Source organism: Pelmatolapia mariae, linkage group LG14 (assembly GCF_036321145.2).
Source record: "Pelmatolapia mariae isolate MD_Pm_ZW linkage group LG14, Pm_UMD_F_2, whole genome shotgun sequence".
Classification (NCBI taxonomy): Eukaryota; Metazoa; Chordata; class Actinopteri; order Cichliformes; family Cichlidae; genus Pelmatolapia; species Pelmatolapia mariae.
Window position 1 is genome coordinate 213597 of NC_086239.1, and position 16987 is coordinate 230583.

The following is a 16987-nucleotide window of genomic DNA, read 5'->3' on the forward strand; positions in this document are numbered from 1 at the left end:
CAATCAACAGAAAATTTCACCGACATAGTTTTATATAAGGTTTTTAAGGCTGTGGTGTTAATTTTTAAGTAACATGAGCCCAGCGGCAGCAGCAACACTAGGCTAACACTAACTAGCTAGCAAGATTAGAAACCTGGTGCTAAACTAAGAGAAGCCACAAATCAGTTTGAATAAGAGTAAATATTTACTCACCAAGTCAGTGTATCAGGTAAAGATCCACAGTAATGACAACAATAGTCTCTTGAGCTGACGGTTCTCCAGGTTTGCTCAGCATATTCCATAACAAATGCACCATGAACATGCAGACTGATCCGAGAGGGAGGAGGACGGTAGTCACGTGGCATTTTCAAAACACATCTTTCATCCTTCCGCACTGAGAAGCAAAACTTCCAGCTTACTTAGTTTTTCTAAGTTAAGACAACTCAAATTAATTGAGTTTATCAGCGTTTTTGCATAAAAAGTACTGGTAAGTTATTTAAATTGAGTTCTAATAACAAATTGATAAAAATGGAGTTCAGCCTATTTAATATTTTTAATTAAACACAATATTACATTTTACAGTGTACATCTTTCTTGGCTGCTACCTCACAGCACATTGTGCGCTGTCCATCTTGTCTGCTCCACAAAAAACATTGAAAATTCAGTATTTACTGTTATTTACACTTAGCTAGGTTAAGTGCTAAGTGGGTTGCAGTAGTGTTGTTTAATATGTTGCTCTCTTTTTGCTTGTTTTCTCTTTTTTCTCTCAACCGCTGATCCGGGTGATTTTTTTTAAGTGTCCTCGCTCACTGTCCCTCTTCCACTCTGTTTTTTCTTTGCCTCCCTCTCTTTCTCTCTCCCTGTCCTATTCCCTGGTCATGTCTGTCCCGTCTGTAATAACTTAATAAAATAAAATACTATAAAATAAAATAAAGTAATAATAACAAATGTCGATCAATTGGACCAATACAGCAAGGCTGTGATGATCCACTTGGTAAAGTAAATCCGTTTGGTATCTTTCTTGGCCTTCACACAAATATTCTGACAGCTAAAGAAACAAACGGGACAGGGGAAAAAAAGGAAGGAAGAAAGTGTGCAGCTGCGTGGTGGATTAGGAGCAGAAACATCCCCAGCTTCTTACAGCCAGTTTACAAATGTGCACATCGACAAAGATTCCCAGTCAGATAGTCATGGTTATATATACACTTGCAAACTTCTTGTACTTTCTGTCACAACGTCTCTCAGTCCTGCTTCCATCACAAACATACTCGCTTCCTGTTACACAGTTCTTCACAATAAAACAGGATAACAACCTTACTAAATAAAAAATGAACCATACATAAAGCAAATGCACTTTTAAATATATTAAACACATTGTACTCCTCTGGGAATAATTACAAATTCTTTCTAAATACTTTAACCATTATTGTTTTACATTTTAACATGGATTTCAATGTGGTTAATATTTATTTATAACATTTTTAACCGGTTACAAAAAAATCAGTTGATTCCCAAACCATAAAGTAATGCTTACCTGTGCCCCGGAAGCACTGTTGCTGTCTGAAGCTCAGTAAGGCACCCCTCTGACAGCCAAACACAGTCAAGTGAGGAACTTGTGCATAAAACTTGAAGTTTTATGCATAAAGATAAAACTTTTAGATATTTTGGTTTACATTTCAGTTCACAACTGCACAGTCTGATTTACAGGTACAAAATATTTATGACCTGAATTTGAACCCATATGAAGAAAAAAAAAAACAAAATCACACAATGTATTAGTGTTTCCAAAAATATATAAACTGAATTTTAAAAACTTACATTTTCTAATAGACACTTTTCAAATTGTGAATTGTGTATAATACACATGAAAATGAAATACAATTATTAGCAAATCTCAAATCAATATTTTATTCACAATATAACATTGAAAGATATCAAATATTATATGTATATATGTTAATATTTCATGAAACATGTTAGCTCATGTATGAGACAGTTTTTTTCTTTTTTGGGTGGTTGGTTTTTGGGTGTCACTGTATGGGTAAACGGTTGTGAGGCACAGTGTTGGGAAGGTTACTTTTAAAATGTATTCCACTACAGATTACAGATTACATCCCCCAAAATGTATTCTGTAACGTATTCCGTTACGTTACTCAACGAGAGTAACGTATTCTGAATACTTTGGATTACTTAATATATTATCATGCTTTTTACAGCTACATGAATGTACTATTGCTGTGTGATTTATTACTATTACTGAAGGTCCGCAGCTCCGAACCGTAGTAAAGGGACCTCTGGCTAATACGGTGTCGGGCTCGTAGCCGAAAAATAGCTTTACTTTGTTGTCTGGGTCAACTTTGCTTGCAAGAGACAGAGAGAGGTGTTGAAAGGCTGCTCCAACGGAACTTATTGTTTCGGAGGAAAACACGAACATGGTGTACAGTCGAGTCTTAATAGCTTACTTACAACTGGGCGTGTCAGGCACTCTTCTTGGCTGCAGTGGTTATTATTATATTTACATGCTTCCAGCTCCCGTTTCTGCTCGATGACAGCTCGTACTTTTCTACTCGCCTTTTTCTCCCTCCTCACGCTCACAGACACATAACGTGTATGGCAGTCCATTCTCTCTCTCTCTCACCCAGGAAACATGCAGAGAGAGCGCGTCACCCTGTAACCATGGTAACCGTAACGCTGCCGCCTGGAACAACAGAGCGTAGCTGTCAAACAAAACCCAAACAGACCTGACCCGCGACAATATGAAACAGGAAAGTACCGCCGTGTAATCCATTTATTTCAACAAAGTAACTGTATTCTAAATACCACCTTTTTAAACGGTAACTGTAACGGAATACAGTTACTCATATTTTGTTTTTGTTTTTTTTTCTTTTTTTTTTTTTAAACCTGTCCCGTTTGGTTCTTTTGCCATCAGAATTATTGTCTAAAGGCGAAGAAAGATGCCCAATGGATTTACTTTACCAAATGGACCATCCCAGCCTTGCCGTAATGGTCCATTTGATTTACCTTTTATTGTTTATTTTATTTTCACTTGCTGAATACGGGACAGACTTGACTGGGGGAAAGAAAGGGGAGAAAGAAAAACAGCTGAGAAGAGGGACAGGGGAAAAGGGCAAAAAACAAAAACCAACAAAATAAGCAGACAAAAAATACATATATCGATCACCTGGATCACCTGTTGAGAAAGAAAAAAGAAAACAAGCAGAAGAAAACGAGAGTAATAGAATAAACAACATCACAATGATATATGGGAATATGACAGTAAATACTAAATATTAAACATTATTGTGCAGCACGTAAGATTGACAGCGCACAGTGTGCTTTGAGGTAGGAGCCAAAAAGGGTGTAGTTTGTGTGTGTGATCACCCGTGTGTACACCTGTGAGCATGAACGCGCTTGTTTTTAAAAGGTTCCTTCATGTAATGATCTGCTAGAGGGTGTGGGGGGCCACTGCCCCGTCCTCCAGGGCATGAAGCAGGTATGGAGGAGATCAAAACTCCAGACATCCAGAGGGCCCCAGAACACAAGAGACCAAGGAAGACCAACAGAGGGGCAGCCGCGCCACTGTCCCAGAAAGAGCTGAGGAGAGTCCCAGATGAGGGATCACTCAGCAGCCGCGGAGCAGAAGCCAGGGGGGGTTGCAGTGACGTGCCCGTGAGCTCCGCCGGCAGCCAGCTGTGCCAGAGTGATTGAGTCCCAGGCCGAGAGGCCAAGGGCACCCCACCCCCGAAGTGGCCCGAGCGAGCCCCAGGCTCCAGGCCCCGATAAGCAGCCACCAAGGAGTGAGCTGGTGTGTACCTGGGCGCCCACCCCCGGACACAAAGAACCACCAACGCACCGATGTCTGAGGGCGTCCGCCACCGGCAGGGGAAGTGGTGGGGGGAGATAGGCCTCCAAACCTTGGAGGGCCTGAGATGTCCCCAGAGAGGTGGCGTCTGATACCCAACCTGACATATAGACACAGACATACAGGCACACTCAAATACAAACATCCATTCCCACCCTCATGCTCTCATAGGCAATTACTCCACACTCAACCAACGTGGAGACAGACATAAAGAGACGCTGTACACACAATCACACTCCCCAAGCGTACTCTAAGCCCCGGGTCTAGGTACCCTTGTCCCTGGAGGGGGAAACTGCACCCAGACCTAGGTGGTGTTACGCCCCGACTCCGCAGCAGCAGGGAGGCCCCACATTCCAGACCCCAGTTGGACGGCCAACTCCTCCTCCTAGCGTGGTGTTTTAAATACGTATTTTAAATACGTAACGGCGGTACATGTATTCCGTTACTCCTCAACACTGGTGAGGCATGACTCATGGGTGGGTATTACGCAGTACATGTGGGTGCACTCACCTGTTCACCTCACCTGGTGTTTGATGAGGAAAAAGATAGGGTGAGCATGGGGTGAAACCTTCCGTTGACTGCAGTTTGATTCTGTGGGTTGATGTCGCAATTTGGTGTGATAATTGGTGCAGCATTCTGTTGGTTTGTAGTTTGGTATGTTTGTGCAGTCTGTGCATTTGGGTCTTTTGTATCCCATATACTGATTCATGGTTTGGACAGTGTAATGGTTAAATTAATAGAACAAACAACTCAGAATGGCATTTAATGTGTTTATTGGTGTGTTGTTTAGCCATTGGTTATGGAGGAGCTAAGCAATAGCTTATGTTGAAGTTGATAGTAGCGATAATTCTCAATTCTCTTGGTTGGAAGCAAGTGATTAGTTTAGATTAAGAATTAAAAGATCTCATCCAGGCAGTTTCTCTGATGTGAAGATGGGCAGAGGTTCTGCAAAACCGCAGAACAAGATTTAGTCCCTCAATATAAAAATCATATTTCTTAATGTCTCCAAGGCATTAACTTCTTTCTCTTTTTCTGCAGTATTATCAGTGGTTTTGGTGGGGCTTTGTTTGTCTACCTAAACCGACGGATTGCCCTGTTCATCAAGAAACAGAAGCTCTTCAACACATTCCTCATGAAAAAGTAAGTTGGGATTTTTTTAATATGAGGCAGTGCAAAGCATTGTTGCAAATTTATGACAAGCATGTTAACTTGTCAGGAAAACTGATGCAGCCCATCTGCTTCAGTCTGCAGTCAACATGTTTTTCTGTAGACCTTTCTCTTTTTCATACCATTCTCTGTGAACCCCACAGATGGTTGTGTGGGCTAGTTCTATTACGTCAGCAGTTTCTGAAACACTCAGACCATTCCAGTCAAAATTTTTCAAGGAATTTTGAAAAAAAAAAAAATTCAGTATTCATTTAGATGTTTTCTGACTCTAAATTTTCTTTTGTCATTACTCAACATATTTCAAATGTATATTTTAAACATATTCAACTACAGGGTGGGCCATTTATATGGATACACCGTAATAACATGGGAATGGTTGGTGATATTAAAGTCCTGTTTGTGGTACATTAGTATATGTGAGGGGGCAAACTCCTCAAGATGGGTGGTGACCATGGTGGCCAATTAGAAGTCGGCCATCTTGGATACAACTTTTGTTTTTTCAATAGGAAGAGGGCCATGTGACACATCAAACTTATTGGTAATGTCACAAGAAAAACAATGGTGTGCTTGGTTTCAACGTAACTTTATTGAACACATCATAATGTAGCAATTTCAAATATCCAGTGGCCTTGAGGTTTCCATTGATGAAGAATGGACCCACTATCGTTGTACCCCATATACCACATCAAACCATCACTTTTGTTGTTCCAGCAGTCTTGGAGGGATCCATCCAGTGTGGGTTAGTGTCAGACCAATAGCGGTGGTTTTGTTTGTTAACTTCACCATTCACATAAAAGTTTGCCTCATCACTGAACAAAATCTTCTGCGTGAACTGAGGGTCCTGTTCCAATTTTTGTTTTGCCCATTCTGCAAAGTCTGTGCGCCGATCTGGGTCATCCTCGTTGAGATGCTGCAGTAGCTGGAGTTTGTAAGGGTGCCATTTGTGAGTAGCTAATATCCGCCGAAGGGATGTTCGACTAATGCCACTCTCCAGTGACATGCGGCGAATGCTACGCTGTGGGCTCTTGCTGAATGAAGCTAGGACAGCCACTGACGTTTCTTCATTAGTGACAGTTTTCTTGCGTCCACATTTTGGCAAATCCAACACTGAACCAGTTTCACGAAACTTAGCAAGCAGTTTGCTAACTGTAGCATGGGAGATGGGTGGTCTCGTAAGGTGTCTTGCATTGAAATCTACGTTCACCAGATATCAACACAATTACGATCCGCTCCTCACGTGTTAACCTCTTCGACATGTCAATGGCTGTGAACAAAGAGAAACTTGTAAAAAAAAACTCATGAAAGAATAAAGTTACGTTGAAACCAAGCACACCATTGTTTTTCTTGTGACATTACCAATAAGTTTGATGTGTCACATGGCCCTCTTCCTATTGAAAAAACAAATGTTGTATCCAAGATGGCCGACTTCTAAATGGCCACCATGGTCACCACCCATCTTGAGGCGTTTTCCCCCTCACATATACTAATGTGCCACAAACAGGACTTTAATATCACCAACCATTCCCATGTTATTACGGTGTATCCATATAAATGGCCCACCCTGTACTTTTCAACTTCTTCTGTGTAAATGTCAACTTTCAACAGTTCTGCACTTTTGTTTTCAGGTGAAAAATTCTGTATTTTCCAGCTCATTCAACATTTTTAACTTAACATTCAGCAATTATTTTCTTTCAGCTTAAAACATTCAGCTATCAGCATCCACACTTCCATTTCTTCAGAAAATGCATTTTATAGTTTCACTTATAATTTACTCTTAATTTAACCATGTAACTCTAGAAGCCTGCACAGCACAGTCAGACATAATAAAATGGACCCAACTTTGAAGCATAGGTTGAGACTTTAGGAAAGCATTTCCTGAAGCCTTCTAATGATAGACCACTTTACCTATTCCAAACGAGTGTTGATGTGTGTTCACCGGGCTATATCCAGGTTTCATACATCTGGCTATTGATTTCAGGTGAAGTTCAAGAATATGGAGGTAGTCCTCCTCCTTCATTATTCCACTGACTTTGTATAATGTGCCAGTACCACTGGCAGCAAAAAAGACCCAGGGCATGTTTGACAGTTGGTGCCGTTCACATTAACTCCTTCAAACATACCGCTTGTCATTATAGCCAGCCAGCTCAATGTTTGGTCATCAGACATTAATGCTTTTCTCCATAGGGCATTTGGCTTGTCCATGTGGTCAAGCTATAGATTTCAGTTAAGCTACCAAGAGTCTAGTCGAAGTTCAACTGTTAAAACACATTCGACCAAATATTACAGTTTTTCTCGATTGCTTAAACACTATAACCAATCTTTTGAACTAAAATTTCAAAACCATAATGCTATTTTTCAAAAACCACACCCGTTTCCCTGAACTATAAACACTATTCCCCTGCTTTAACACATGAGTCAGATGTGGTGAACTGTTACTGCAAAACTCTACACACAAATCCCTACATTTTTCAGTGCTTACACCATGTGGCCATTTAGAAAGCACTTGCATTCAATAATGTTAACTTAAGTCAGCACAGCTTGAGCTCAATTAGCACACAATTAACCAAGTGGAAACACTACGAGTCAAAATTTATCACACATCAATCAGAAACTCATTCAGGTTTGAAACAATGGATTCAAAGAGATGCAAAGGAAGAGGTTGAGGAGGAAAAGGAGGTCTAGGACACCAAGGAGGAGGTGGAGGAACATAATTGGCCATTGGGCTATTGTAAATGTCCCTGGTCAGCGTGGAGGGAATGTCACTCTGTGCGCAGCCATCAGCCAACGAGGGGTACTCCACCGCCATGCCATTCTAGGACCCTATAACACTATGCTTCTCCTTGCTTTTCTTGATGGTCTAAGACAACATATGTTCCAGCTGGACTACAGTGAACCAGCACAGCCAGAGCAGCCTCACTATGCTGTTGTTTGGTGTAATGTCAGCTTCCATCACACTGCTCTGGTTCATGACTGGTTTACCAATAACCCAAGGTTTTCTAACATCTTTCTGCCTGCATACTCTCCCTTTCTAAACCCAATAGAGGAGTTATTTTCGGCGTGGCGGTAGAAAGTGTATGACAGAGAACCTTATGTCCGTGTTCACCTCCTCCGGGTCGTGGAAGAAGCCTGCCTATACATATCAGTAGATGCATGCCAGTGGTGGATCAGGCATGCGAGAGGATTTTACCCCCGCTGCCTGGCCAGGGCCAATATAGCCTGTGATGTGGATGAGATTCCCGGGCCTGACCCAGACCACAGACAGGATGCTGAGGTGGAATAATGTTTTTGATGTGTGTTGTACTGTATGGTACATGAATAAAAATGTGCTACTGTATGTACATTGGATCTTTTGTGTTCATGATGTGAAAAGGTTTTTGAGGGGAAGAACCACAAGCAACATAACTTGCCAGTTTTTGAAATATTGTTTTAAATTTATTGCACCAATGTGTAAGACTATGTTGTAGTGTGTGTGTTTTTGAGGCCTTGTGTGTGATGTCTGTGGGCAAAGTTTGTTTTTTCAGCAAGAGTGAATGGTTTTGAGTGTAGAGCTTCATTTTGACCTGAAAATACAGTGTTTGGGAAATTGGGTGAGACGTTATGGATTTGTGTTTACTGTTTTGAGAATACGAGTCATAGTTTCAAGAAAAGTGTTTAAGCAATCGAGAAAAACTGTAATAGGGGCATATGTATATTTGTGTCCCTCTCTGCATACTTTCGACCCTATGTGTATTAGAGCAAACCCAAAACACATTCAAACCTGTGCACAAAATTCCAGTTTCTTATATTCATTTAAAAGGAAGAAATGACAAATCATAGATTGACAGAATGATATGGTAAAGCTCTAAACTCCACATGCGACTGGATAATTTGAGATTTGCCTTAAAAATAATTTTCATAGGTATACCTAACAAGGTGGCCTGTAAGTGTATTATTTTAAGTTAAACAAACTTTCGTAAAATAAAGGAAAAATGTACCTATAAAAATAAATATAATATAGTGATTGGCTTTACGTTGCTTTTTCACTGATGCGTAAATAACTATGGTTTTCTCAGTAATTGTTAGACATGCATTATTCCCTGTTTATTGTTTTATGTTATTGTTTTAAAGCATTTTATTGTTTTACCCTTGCTTACTTGTTCTTTCTGTTATATATCTATGCTCTTAGATGTCTTGTGTATCCAGTAATCGTCTCTTTCCTCATTTCGTCACTATTGTTTCCTTCTGGTTTTGGACAATTTATGGCTGGAGAGGTAGGTTCACAAAGCCCATTAGCCATATATTATTTTTATTACATATACTCATCACTCTACAGTTATTACAGTAGAGTTACATCAAAGAATTTTTTTTTAAATGTGCAGGGTTTTTTCTCTTTATTCTAATTAAGCTAATTTTGAAATGTATCTAAAGATGATTTACATATCATACATGTTGTATGGTTTAAAAACAGTCTTCATCCACCTTAAATCGTTTAATTATTGATATACCAAATTATTGATATATCAATAAGACTTAAAATTCAGCCCGTTCTTGCTAAATTAAAGTCATTCATTGTATAATAAAATACATCATCAACTAACTCAAAAAATTAAAAATTGCCATTTTTCTGTGGATTACACATCATGGAAATGCTAATGTTAAATAAAAGGATAATATTGAAACCATTAGAAATTATCTTCTAGGGTTTCAAGCCAAACACTGAATTTTGAATGAAATGGGTCTGTGAAGGTTATCAGTCATCCAGGTCATCATAGTGTAAGGAGCTTGGAAAGAAAAGCGTCTGGACTTCTTTGGGTTGCTTGAAGACGTTTCACCTCTCATCCGAGAAGCTTCTTCAGTTCTAAGGTCAAATGGCCGAGAGTCCCAGATTTAAACCCAGTGGGAGTGTCCCCCCAAAGAGGTACAAAGGACCCCCTGATGATCCTCTACCTAATCACATGAGCCAAGGTGTGAAAGCGGGTGTGGGTCACAATCAGCCAGGGTTTCGGGTGAGCTCATTGTGAAACCTAGCCCCACCCTATCATGTGATGTCCATAGGTCAGATGGCCCAGGATGTGAGTGGGCGTTAAGGCGTCTGTGAAGGATCTCAACACTGGATTATAGATGGCAGACAGTTGGTGTCGTAAACCACCGTCTCTGTTCAAAGATGGTCGCTCACAGTGGACGTAAATGGCTTCTTTCACTCCTCTTTCAAACCATGATGGGAGTCAAAGAGGAGGTACTGGTCCGTGTGTGTGGGGGCTTCCGGTGAACTTCAATGTTGAGGTTGCCATTCTCTTCAATGTGCATGGCTCAACATTGAAGTTTACCGGAAGCCCACACACACGGACCAGTACCTCCTCTTTGACTCCCATCACCCTCTGGAACACAAACTTGGAGTAATCAGGACCCTACACCACCGGGCAGAACATGTTCCCTCTAAGCCTGAAGGGAAAAAGAAGGAACACACACATGTAAAGGAAGCACTTAAAACATGTGGTTATCCTAATTGGGCATTTATAAAGTCAGCAAAGATGCACAGAAAAGAAGGTCAGACACCAGCGAGGGAGGATAAGAAAGACAGACGCAACAACGTTGTCATCCCCGATGTAGCCGGTGTATCAGAGAAACTGGAGAGTTTTCTCCAAGCACGACATCCCAGTGCATTTCAGACCCAGCAACACACTCAGACAGAAACTGGTTCACCCTAAAGACAAAACTCCAAAACACAAACTTAACAATGTGGTGTATGCTGTACAGTGCAGCGAGGAGTGCCCAGACCTCTACATTGGAGAGACCAAACAGCCACTTCACAAGCGCATGGCACAACATAGAAGAGCCACCTCCACAGGACAAGACTCAGCAGTCCATCTGCATCTTAAGGATAAAGGTCACTCTTTGGAGGATGCCAATGTTCACATTTTGGACAGAGAGGACAGATGGTTTGAAAGAGGAGTGAAAGAGGCCATCTATGTCCACTGTGAGCGACCATCTTTGAACAGAGGCGGTGGTTTATGACACCAACTGTCTGCCATCTATAATCCAGTTTTGAGATCCTTCACAGACGCCTTAACGCCCACTCACATCCTGGGCCATCTGACCTCAGGACATCATATGATAGGGTGGGGCCAGGTTTCACAATGAGCACACCTGAAACCCTGGCTGATTGGGACCCACACCCACTTTCACACCTTGGCTCATGTGATTAGGTAGAGGATCATCAGGGGGTCCTTTGTCCCTCTTTGGGGGGAAACTCCCACTGGGTTTAAATCTGGGACTCTCGACCATTTGACCTTAGAACTGAAGAAGCTTCTCGGAAGAGAGGTGAAACGTCTTCAAGCAACCCAAAGAAGTCCAGACGCTTTTCTTTCCAAGCTCCTTAGACTTTGAATGAAATAGTAACAAAAACACGAATGACAGTTGCTCAAACATGGAAATCTATGTGTTTCTGTTTCTATTACCTGTGAAAGGGCTCCGACTCAGTCACAGTCGTAGTAATTGTATTTTTTTCATTTGTTTAATTTTCCAATTTTTCCAGCTGACACAGAATGAGGCTTTGGTGACATTACTGGACAACCGCACATGGACTAAAGACGGCATCGCTGAAGAGTTTGACTACATTGGAAACGCACGAGTCTGGATGCACCCACAAGTCACCGTCTTCGGCACACTGGCCCTTTTCACCATAATGAGGGTAAGGTGAAAATATATGTACAAAGCTGTAGGTTTGATTTATGCTAGTAAATGTGTCTGTCTGCAAGTTTCCATAATGTATAAAATGAATTTGTCATTCTATGTAAAGTATGTTAAATTCATACACAATTCCTGACAAGATTTATTATACATACACGGGGTGCTATCCCCCCTTTTTAATCCAGAGGTCCACATTTATTTACATGTGAATGTGTTATTAATGTCTTTTTAAAAGCTTTCCCATGACAATTTTATTTGCTGGAAAGAAAATATCTCCCTCTGCTGGTGCTGCAGCTTACTGCGACTGCAACTACTGCATGCATGTCCATTTCATGCTTTGGAGAGGCAAAGTGTGAAATGGAAACAGTGGACCACTCTATGTATTACACGCTTTGCTATGATACTAGGGTTGGTCTGAAAGCTGTGTGTGCAGCACACATGCATTTAAAGAACACTGAAGGTAGGACATGATTTTCTATCATGGTGTAGGAGTGTCAGGTGCACACTGATATTGGCTCTGTCACACCGATCTTGCTAGTGAGCTGATGTCAATGTTAAATGTATAAGCTGCATTCTTGTCTTTGAATAAGAAACTTTGAATGATTATTTTATGGTTAATGGTTCCAAACATCTTAACATAAGAAGATGATCCAACTAGGCTTTCATTTTGACTCTAAAGGGGTCGGCAACCCTGGGCAAAGGGTTAAATGATGGCACGGCACACAGTGAATTAATCTGAGAAGGTGCATGAAAAAAATAATCTATGGCCGGGCCACTGGTGCACATCACTAATTAGCTTACATTAGTTGTGCCACTTCCACATTCCAACACTTCAAACGTACAGGAGCTGTCTGCTCAGCGCAGCATCAACACCACGAATTCACAATGCATCTTTTGGGCTTTCAGGTGTATGGACCAATGTTTTCTTTTCTGATTAAACCAGAAAGCTTTAATGGGCAGCTGGATTTGTCTCGTGCATTTTCACCTGCTGGACATCACTACCTGACAAGTTTAACTGTCTTCAGAGCATTGCACAGGCCTTATTGACAGTATTTGGCTCCACATATCTGTGTGAGCAGACTTTCTATCACACAAATAATGTTCTCAGCGCCTCCCGTAGCCGTCTGGCGGCCGGACACTTGGAGACCTGTGTCTCTGAGTGGGAGACCATAGACCACAATAACATGTGTTAACAAACAAGCCTTAGTATTTTTCCTTATCACTGTTGTGAGTAGACCATAAATAGCATTTGTATTTTCTGTTGTACAGTTCCCTTGCTGTTATAGAGTTCTTGTTTTGGATAAAAAGTGTTTTTTTATTTGCTTTTTGTTTAAAACAGCTGATCTGCACTTTGCCAACATCTGCGAACAAATATAGTTCTATAAAGTTGTTCTATATAGCGTGGAACTGTTGAGCATGATTGCTAATGCAATGGTTGATATGGCACATTGACTTCTGAGGAAACGTTCTGATAATGTTACTCATTATCAGAACGGTTGCCGACCCGTGATTTAGACCAAGGCTATTCAACTGAAATTTAAGGATGTCTGGTCAGAGAAAACTTCCTCAGTCAATTTACTATGCAAGCTACAATGCATGTGACCAATTTGTGCATCTCCTGTGTGCACACACTGCCTACAATAAGCCTATAGAAAAAAGCAGTGCAAATTGAAATAACCCTACAGTAAATCTAAAAAACTTTGAGCAGAGTAAAACAGAAATCGCGCATTGAAATCAAATAGATCAAGGTCTGTATAAAATAGCATCTGGTTTTAGACTGCGGTCTGCCTTGTGGTGAGCTGGAATCTAGAAACACACCAGATAATACCCTGCAGCTCCTGAAATGTCACCCTATTCTTTCTGTTGACGTCTTCTTCTTCTTTTAGTTCTGGATGTGTGCCTTGGCCATCACCATGCCAGTGCCCTATGGAGCCTTCATGCCAGTACTTGTCATTGGTAAGATGTGTGTTTTTCTGTGAAGAAGAACAGATGAAACACATTTGAAGGGGTTAACACAAGGCTCAGGGGTGAACAGTCATTTGCCATGACTGTGAGGGGAGAGAAACAGGATAAAAGGCCCAGCTGAAGACAGCCAGAGATTAATAAATAAAAATTGTAGTTGTGTATATATATATATATATATATATATATATATATATATATATATATATATATATATATATATATATATATATACATACACATACAATACCATTACAAAAACAAACATAAAAATGAAAAATCACCCGGTGGGCGATGGCCAGTACAGCTATGCATCAGCTGGTGGGTAACAGGCATCTCCGAAAACATTAGAGCACTTATGCAAATATGTGATGTCTTGATAAATCGAGCAGATATTAGAAGTTTACACAGCACCATTCTTGCATGAAAATATCTTAAAAGTTTATTTTGTGACCCAGAAAGAGTAATATTTAAAACTCTGCCACTCTGTGTTCCTCCACCACTGCATCGTTTGAGTTTTGGACGAAATGGATTCTGGGATATTGCATTTCGTCATTTCAAGCTGAGGGGTAAGCTATAGGCAACCGTGTCTTGGCTGGCTTCACCCTGGGGACCAGCATGGGTACTGGAGCAGACTGAATGGCAATCCCACCCGAGTAGGTGCGGGTGCAGGAGTAGGCTGGGTTACCGCTGCCCTCACATTGGAAGACAGGACAAGCACTGGCAACAGCTGGGCGTCAGCTGTCCCCGCCTGAATAACAGAAATGGGTGCAAATGGGTGTTTTTGAGCTGAGATTATTTCAATGATTTTGGTGTTTGTGAAGCTGACAGCAAAGTGAAATTATTGTCTCAGAATTGGACAATGTTCAAGGTGACTTTTAGGTCTTTGAGTCAGCAGAATATATCACTGGGTTTTCTGTTCACCAGCCTGGTGACACTTAACTCACTGTTTCCAGTCCTGTAGAGACTGAGTTCTTGGTTCCCCAGTCAGCCTTTTCCAAGACTAAAATCTGTGAACTCCTTCATTTTCACATGTTTGAAAATTCTTGCAAGTCTAAGAACTGCTGATTTTGATAAACAGCCACATACTGATTGTGAATCTCTATCTCCTTCCACATTTCAGGGGCAGGCTTGGGGCGTCTGGTTGGAGAATGCATGGCATTCTGGTTCCCAGAAGGCATTCATGCAGGTCATGCTATCTATCCCATAGTGCCAGGAGGCTACGCCGTGGTGGGTAAGTTAGCGACTCTCTCCTGACTACATTCTACTTAAAATGACAAATACTTTCTTTGGTACAAAGTAAATAAAATAACATTCTTAACGTTTTGGAAGACTCTTGTAGCTCACAAAGAACCCTATGCACACACCTCGGGAGTTTCGTGAATGTTTCAGACACTTTTGCTTTCCAGTGGAGACACTGTAGTCGCGCATGATCTGAACAGAGGAAAAAAGGGTCGCCCAGGAGGTAGTAATGAAGAGGGTCAACCAACCACTGTATTGCCAGATACTGCTAGTCCACGGAGCTGTATCTACCTTCCCGCTCAGACAGCTTCTGGCTTATATAAATGACCAGACAGTCAAGCCCCCTCACCTGCTGGGACAAAGCTGCCCCAACCATCTGTTTAAGGCAGGGGTCTCAAACTCAAATGAGCCGCGGGCCACTTCTGGCACCGTCATCTCATTGGAGGGCCACTTTAGTGTCCAAGTAGTACAAAAAAACAAAAACACCCACTAATATTTCCTAAAATGTGGTGTTTTGTTTGTTTTATTTAATCCCAAATATTGTGTAACAAGACAAAATTGCAAACATGAACGCAATTTTTTTCTCACTCTTAACTATCTGAAGCCTTTCAGTTTCAGTTTCATTTGTCATATGCAAGTTAGCGCAGGGTCAACATTGCAATGAAATGTATTTGACGAGCAGCAGACGGTCACTCAGCAGTATAGTACAGTATAGTACAGTAGTTTCACTGAACTACCAAATAAACAGCTCTTTCTGGCCAGACACGTGGCAGCACTTTTGCTACAATTGTGTTTGTATTTAACAAAATAAAAATGCAGGCATAAGCGTACACATTAGTTTTCGACTGCAAGTGAAAATTGTTTTCTTTCCAAATAAATCTCTCACTGAACTAACACAGCCCTCAACATGTTTGCACTCTCTTGTTACCTCGGCCAGGTCCGCGGCTCCGAACCATGGTAAGGAGACCTCTGGCTAATACCTCGGGTTCCGTGTCGGGCTCGTAGCCGGGAACTAGCTTTACTGTCTGGGTCAACCTTGCTAGCGAGAGACAGAGAGAGGCGTTGAAAGGCTGCTCCAACAGAAAACACGAACACAGTGTACAGTCGAGTCTTAATAGCTTACTGGGCTCGTCAGGCACTCTTTTTGGCTGCAGTGGTTATTTTTATATTGACATGCTTCCAGCTCCCGTTTCTGCTCAGTAGCACCTCGTACTTTTCACTTTCCTTTTTCTCCCTCCCTCACGCTCACACAGCGGGAGGGGCGGTCCCACACGTTCTCCCTGCAGCAAGGACTACACCGCCCACGAGGCTACAGTCTTAAAGGGCCATGCCTTAAACACTCTGCCATCGTATTAAATCATTTTTCGTATAGTCGCTTTTTAAAATTATTTCTTCACATCAATATGCGGGCCAGAAGTAGAGGTGACGTGGGCCGCAAATGGCCCACAGGCTGCGAGTTTGAGACCCCTGGTTTAAGGCATCAGTCTGCAGAATAAATCGAAGGGAAAGGTTAGGAGTGCGCAGCAGGGCAACCTTGTTTACCTGCAAAAATGCTACCTGGTGCGTCACCATCAACTGGACCAGATCTGGGCCACTCTTTTGGGTGAGATCAGTTAATGGGGCTAGTTTGATCCACAAAACCAGGAACAAACCAGCGGTAGAATCAGCATTCCCCAAACACCACCTCACCTCCTCTGTGGTCTTGCAACATACATGGGCAGGATACGATGGCTGTTGTTTTCTCTATCTGAAGGTTGCCTGCAGATAGATACTGTACCTCTGTCCAACTGTACACATCTTCGGGTTGGCTAAGAGCCCCACCTGCCTCAGGCGCTCCAGGACTGTGGACTTCCATTGCAAATGCTCCGCCGAAAACTGATCTGCTCTGTGGCTGTCTCAATGGAAATATTGGCTACAGACCCACTCCAATGTTCGAGCGGGGAGCCCCTCCACAAAGTGTTCGAGCACCCCCGTCTCCACCAGAGCCAGGGCTGTGCTACAGCTACAGAGCGGTAGTTACCTGGCAACCGCGCCTAACAAGCCGTCTGGCATAAGAGTACGGCCGGTCCTTATGCCCCGTCAAGTCTCCTGTGAATCGTTGGCAGT

The 16987-nt window shown here is 41.8% G+C and overlaps 1 protein-coding gene across 1 annotated transcript in view; it reads left to right on the forward strand.

Annotated features, from left to right (window-relative positions):
• The window catches only part of LOC134641556 (chloride channel protein 2-like), a 56100-nt gene that overhangs the window by 26615 nt on the left and 12498 nt on the right, over positions 1 to 16987 (forward strand). Inside the window, exons 10-14 of the mRNA XM_063494032.1 lie at positions 4880 to 4981; positions 9174 to 9258; positions 11523 to 11678; positions 13564 to 13633; positions 14763 to 14873. Of these exons, the coding sequence (XP_063350102.1) occupies positions 4880 to 4981; positions 9174 to 9258; positions 11523 to 11678; positions 13564 to 13633; positions 14763 to 14873 (524 nt within the window). The remainder of the gene's footprint in view (positions 1 to 4879; positions 4982 to 9173; positions 9259 to 11522; positions 11679 to 13563; positions 13634 to 14762; positions 14874 to 16987) is intronic.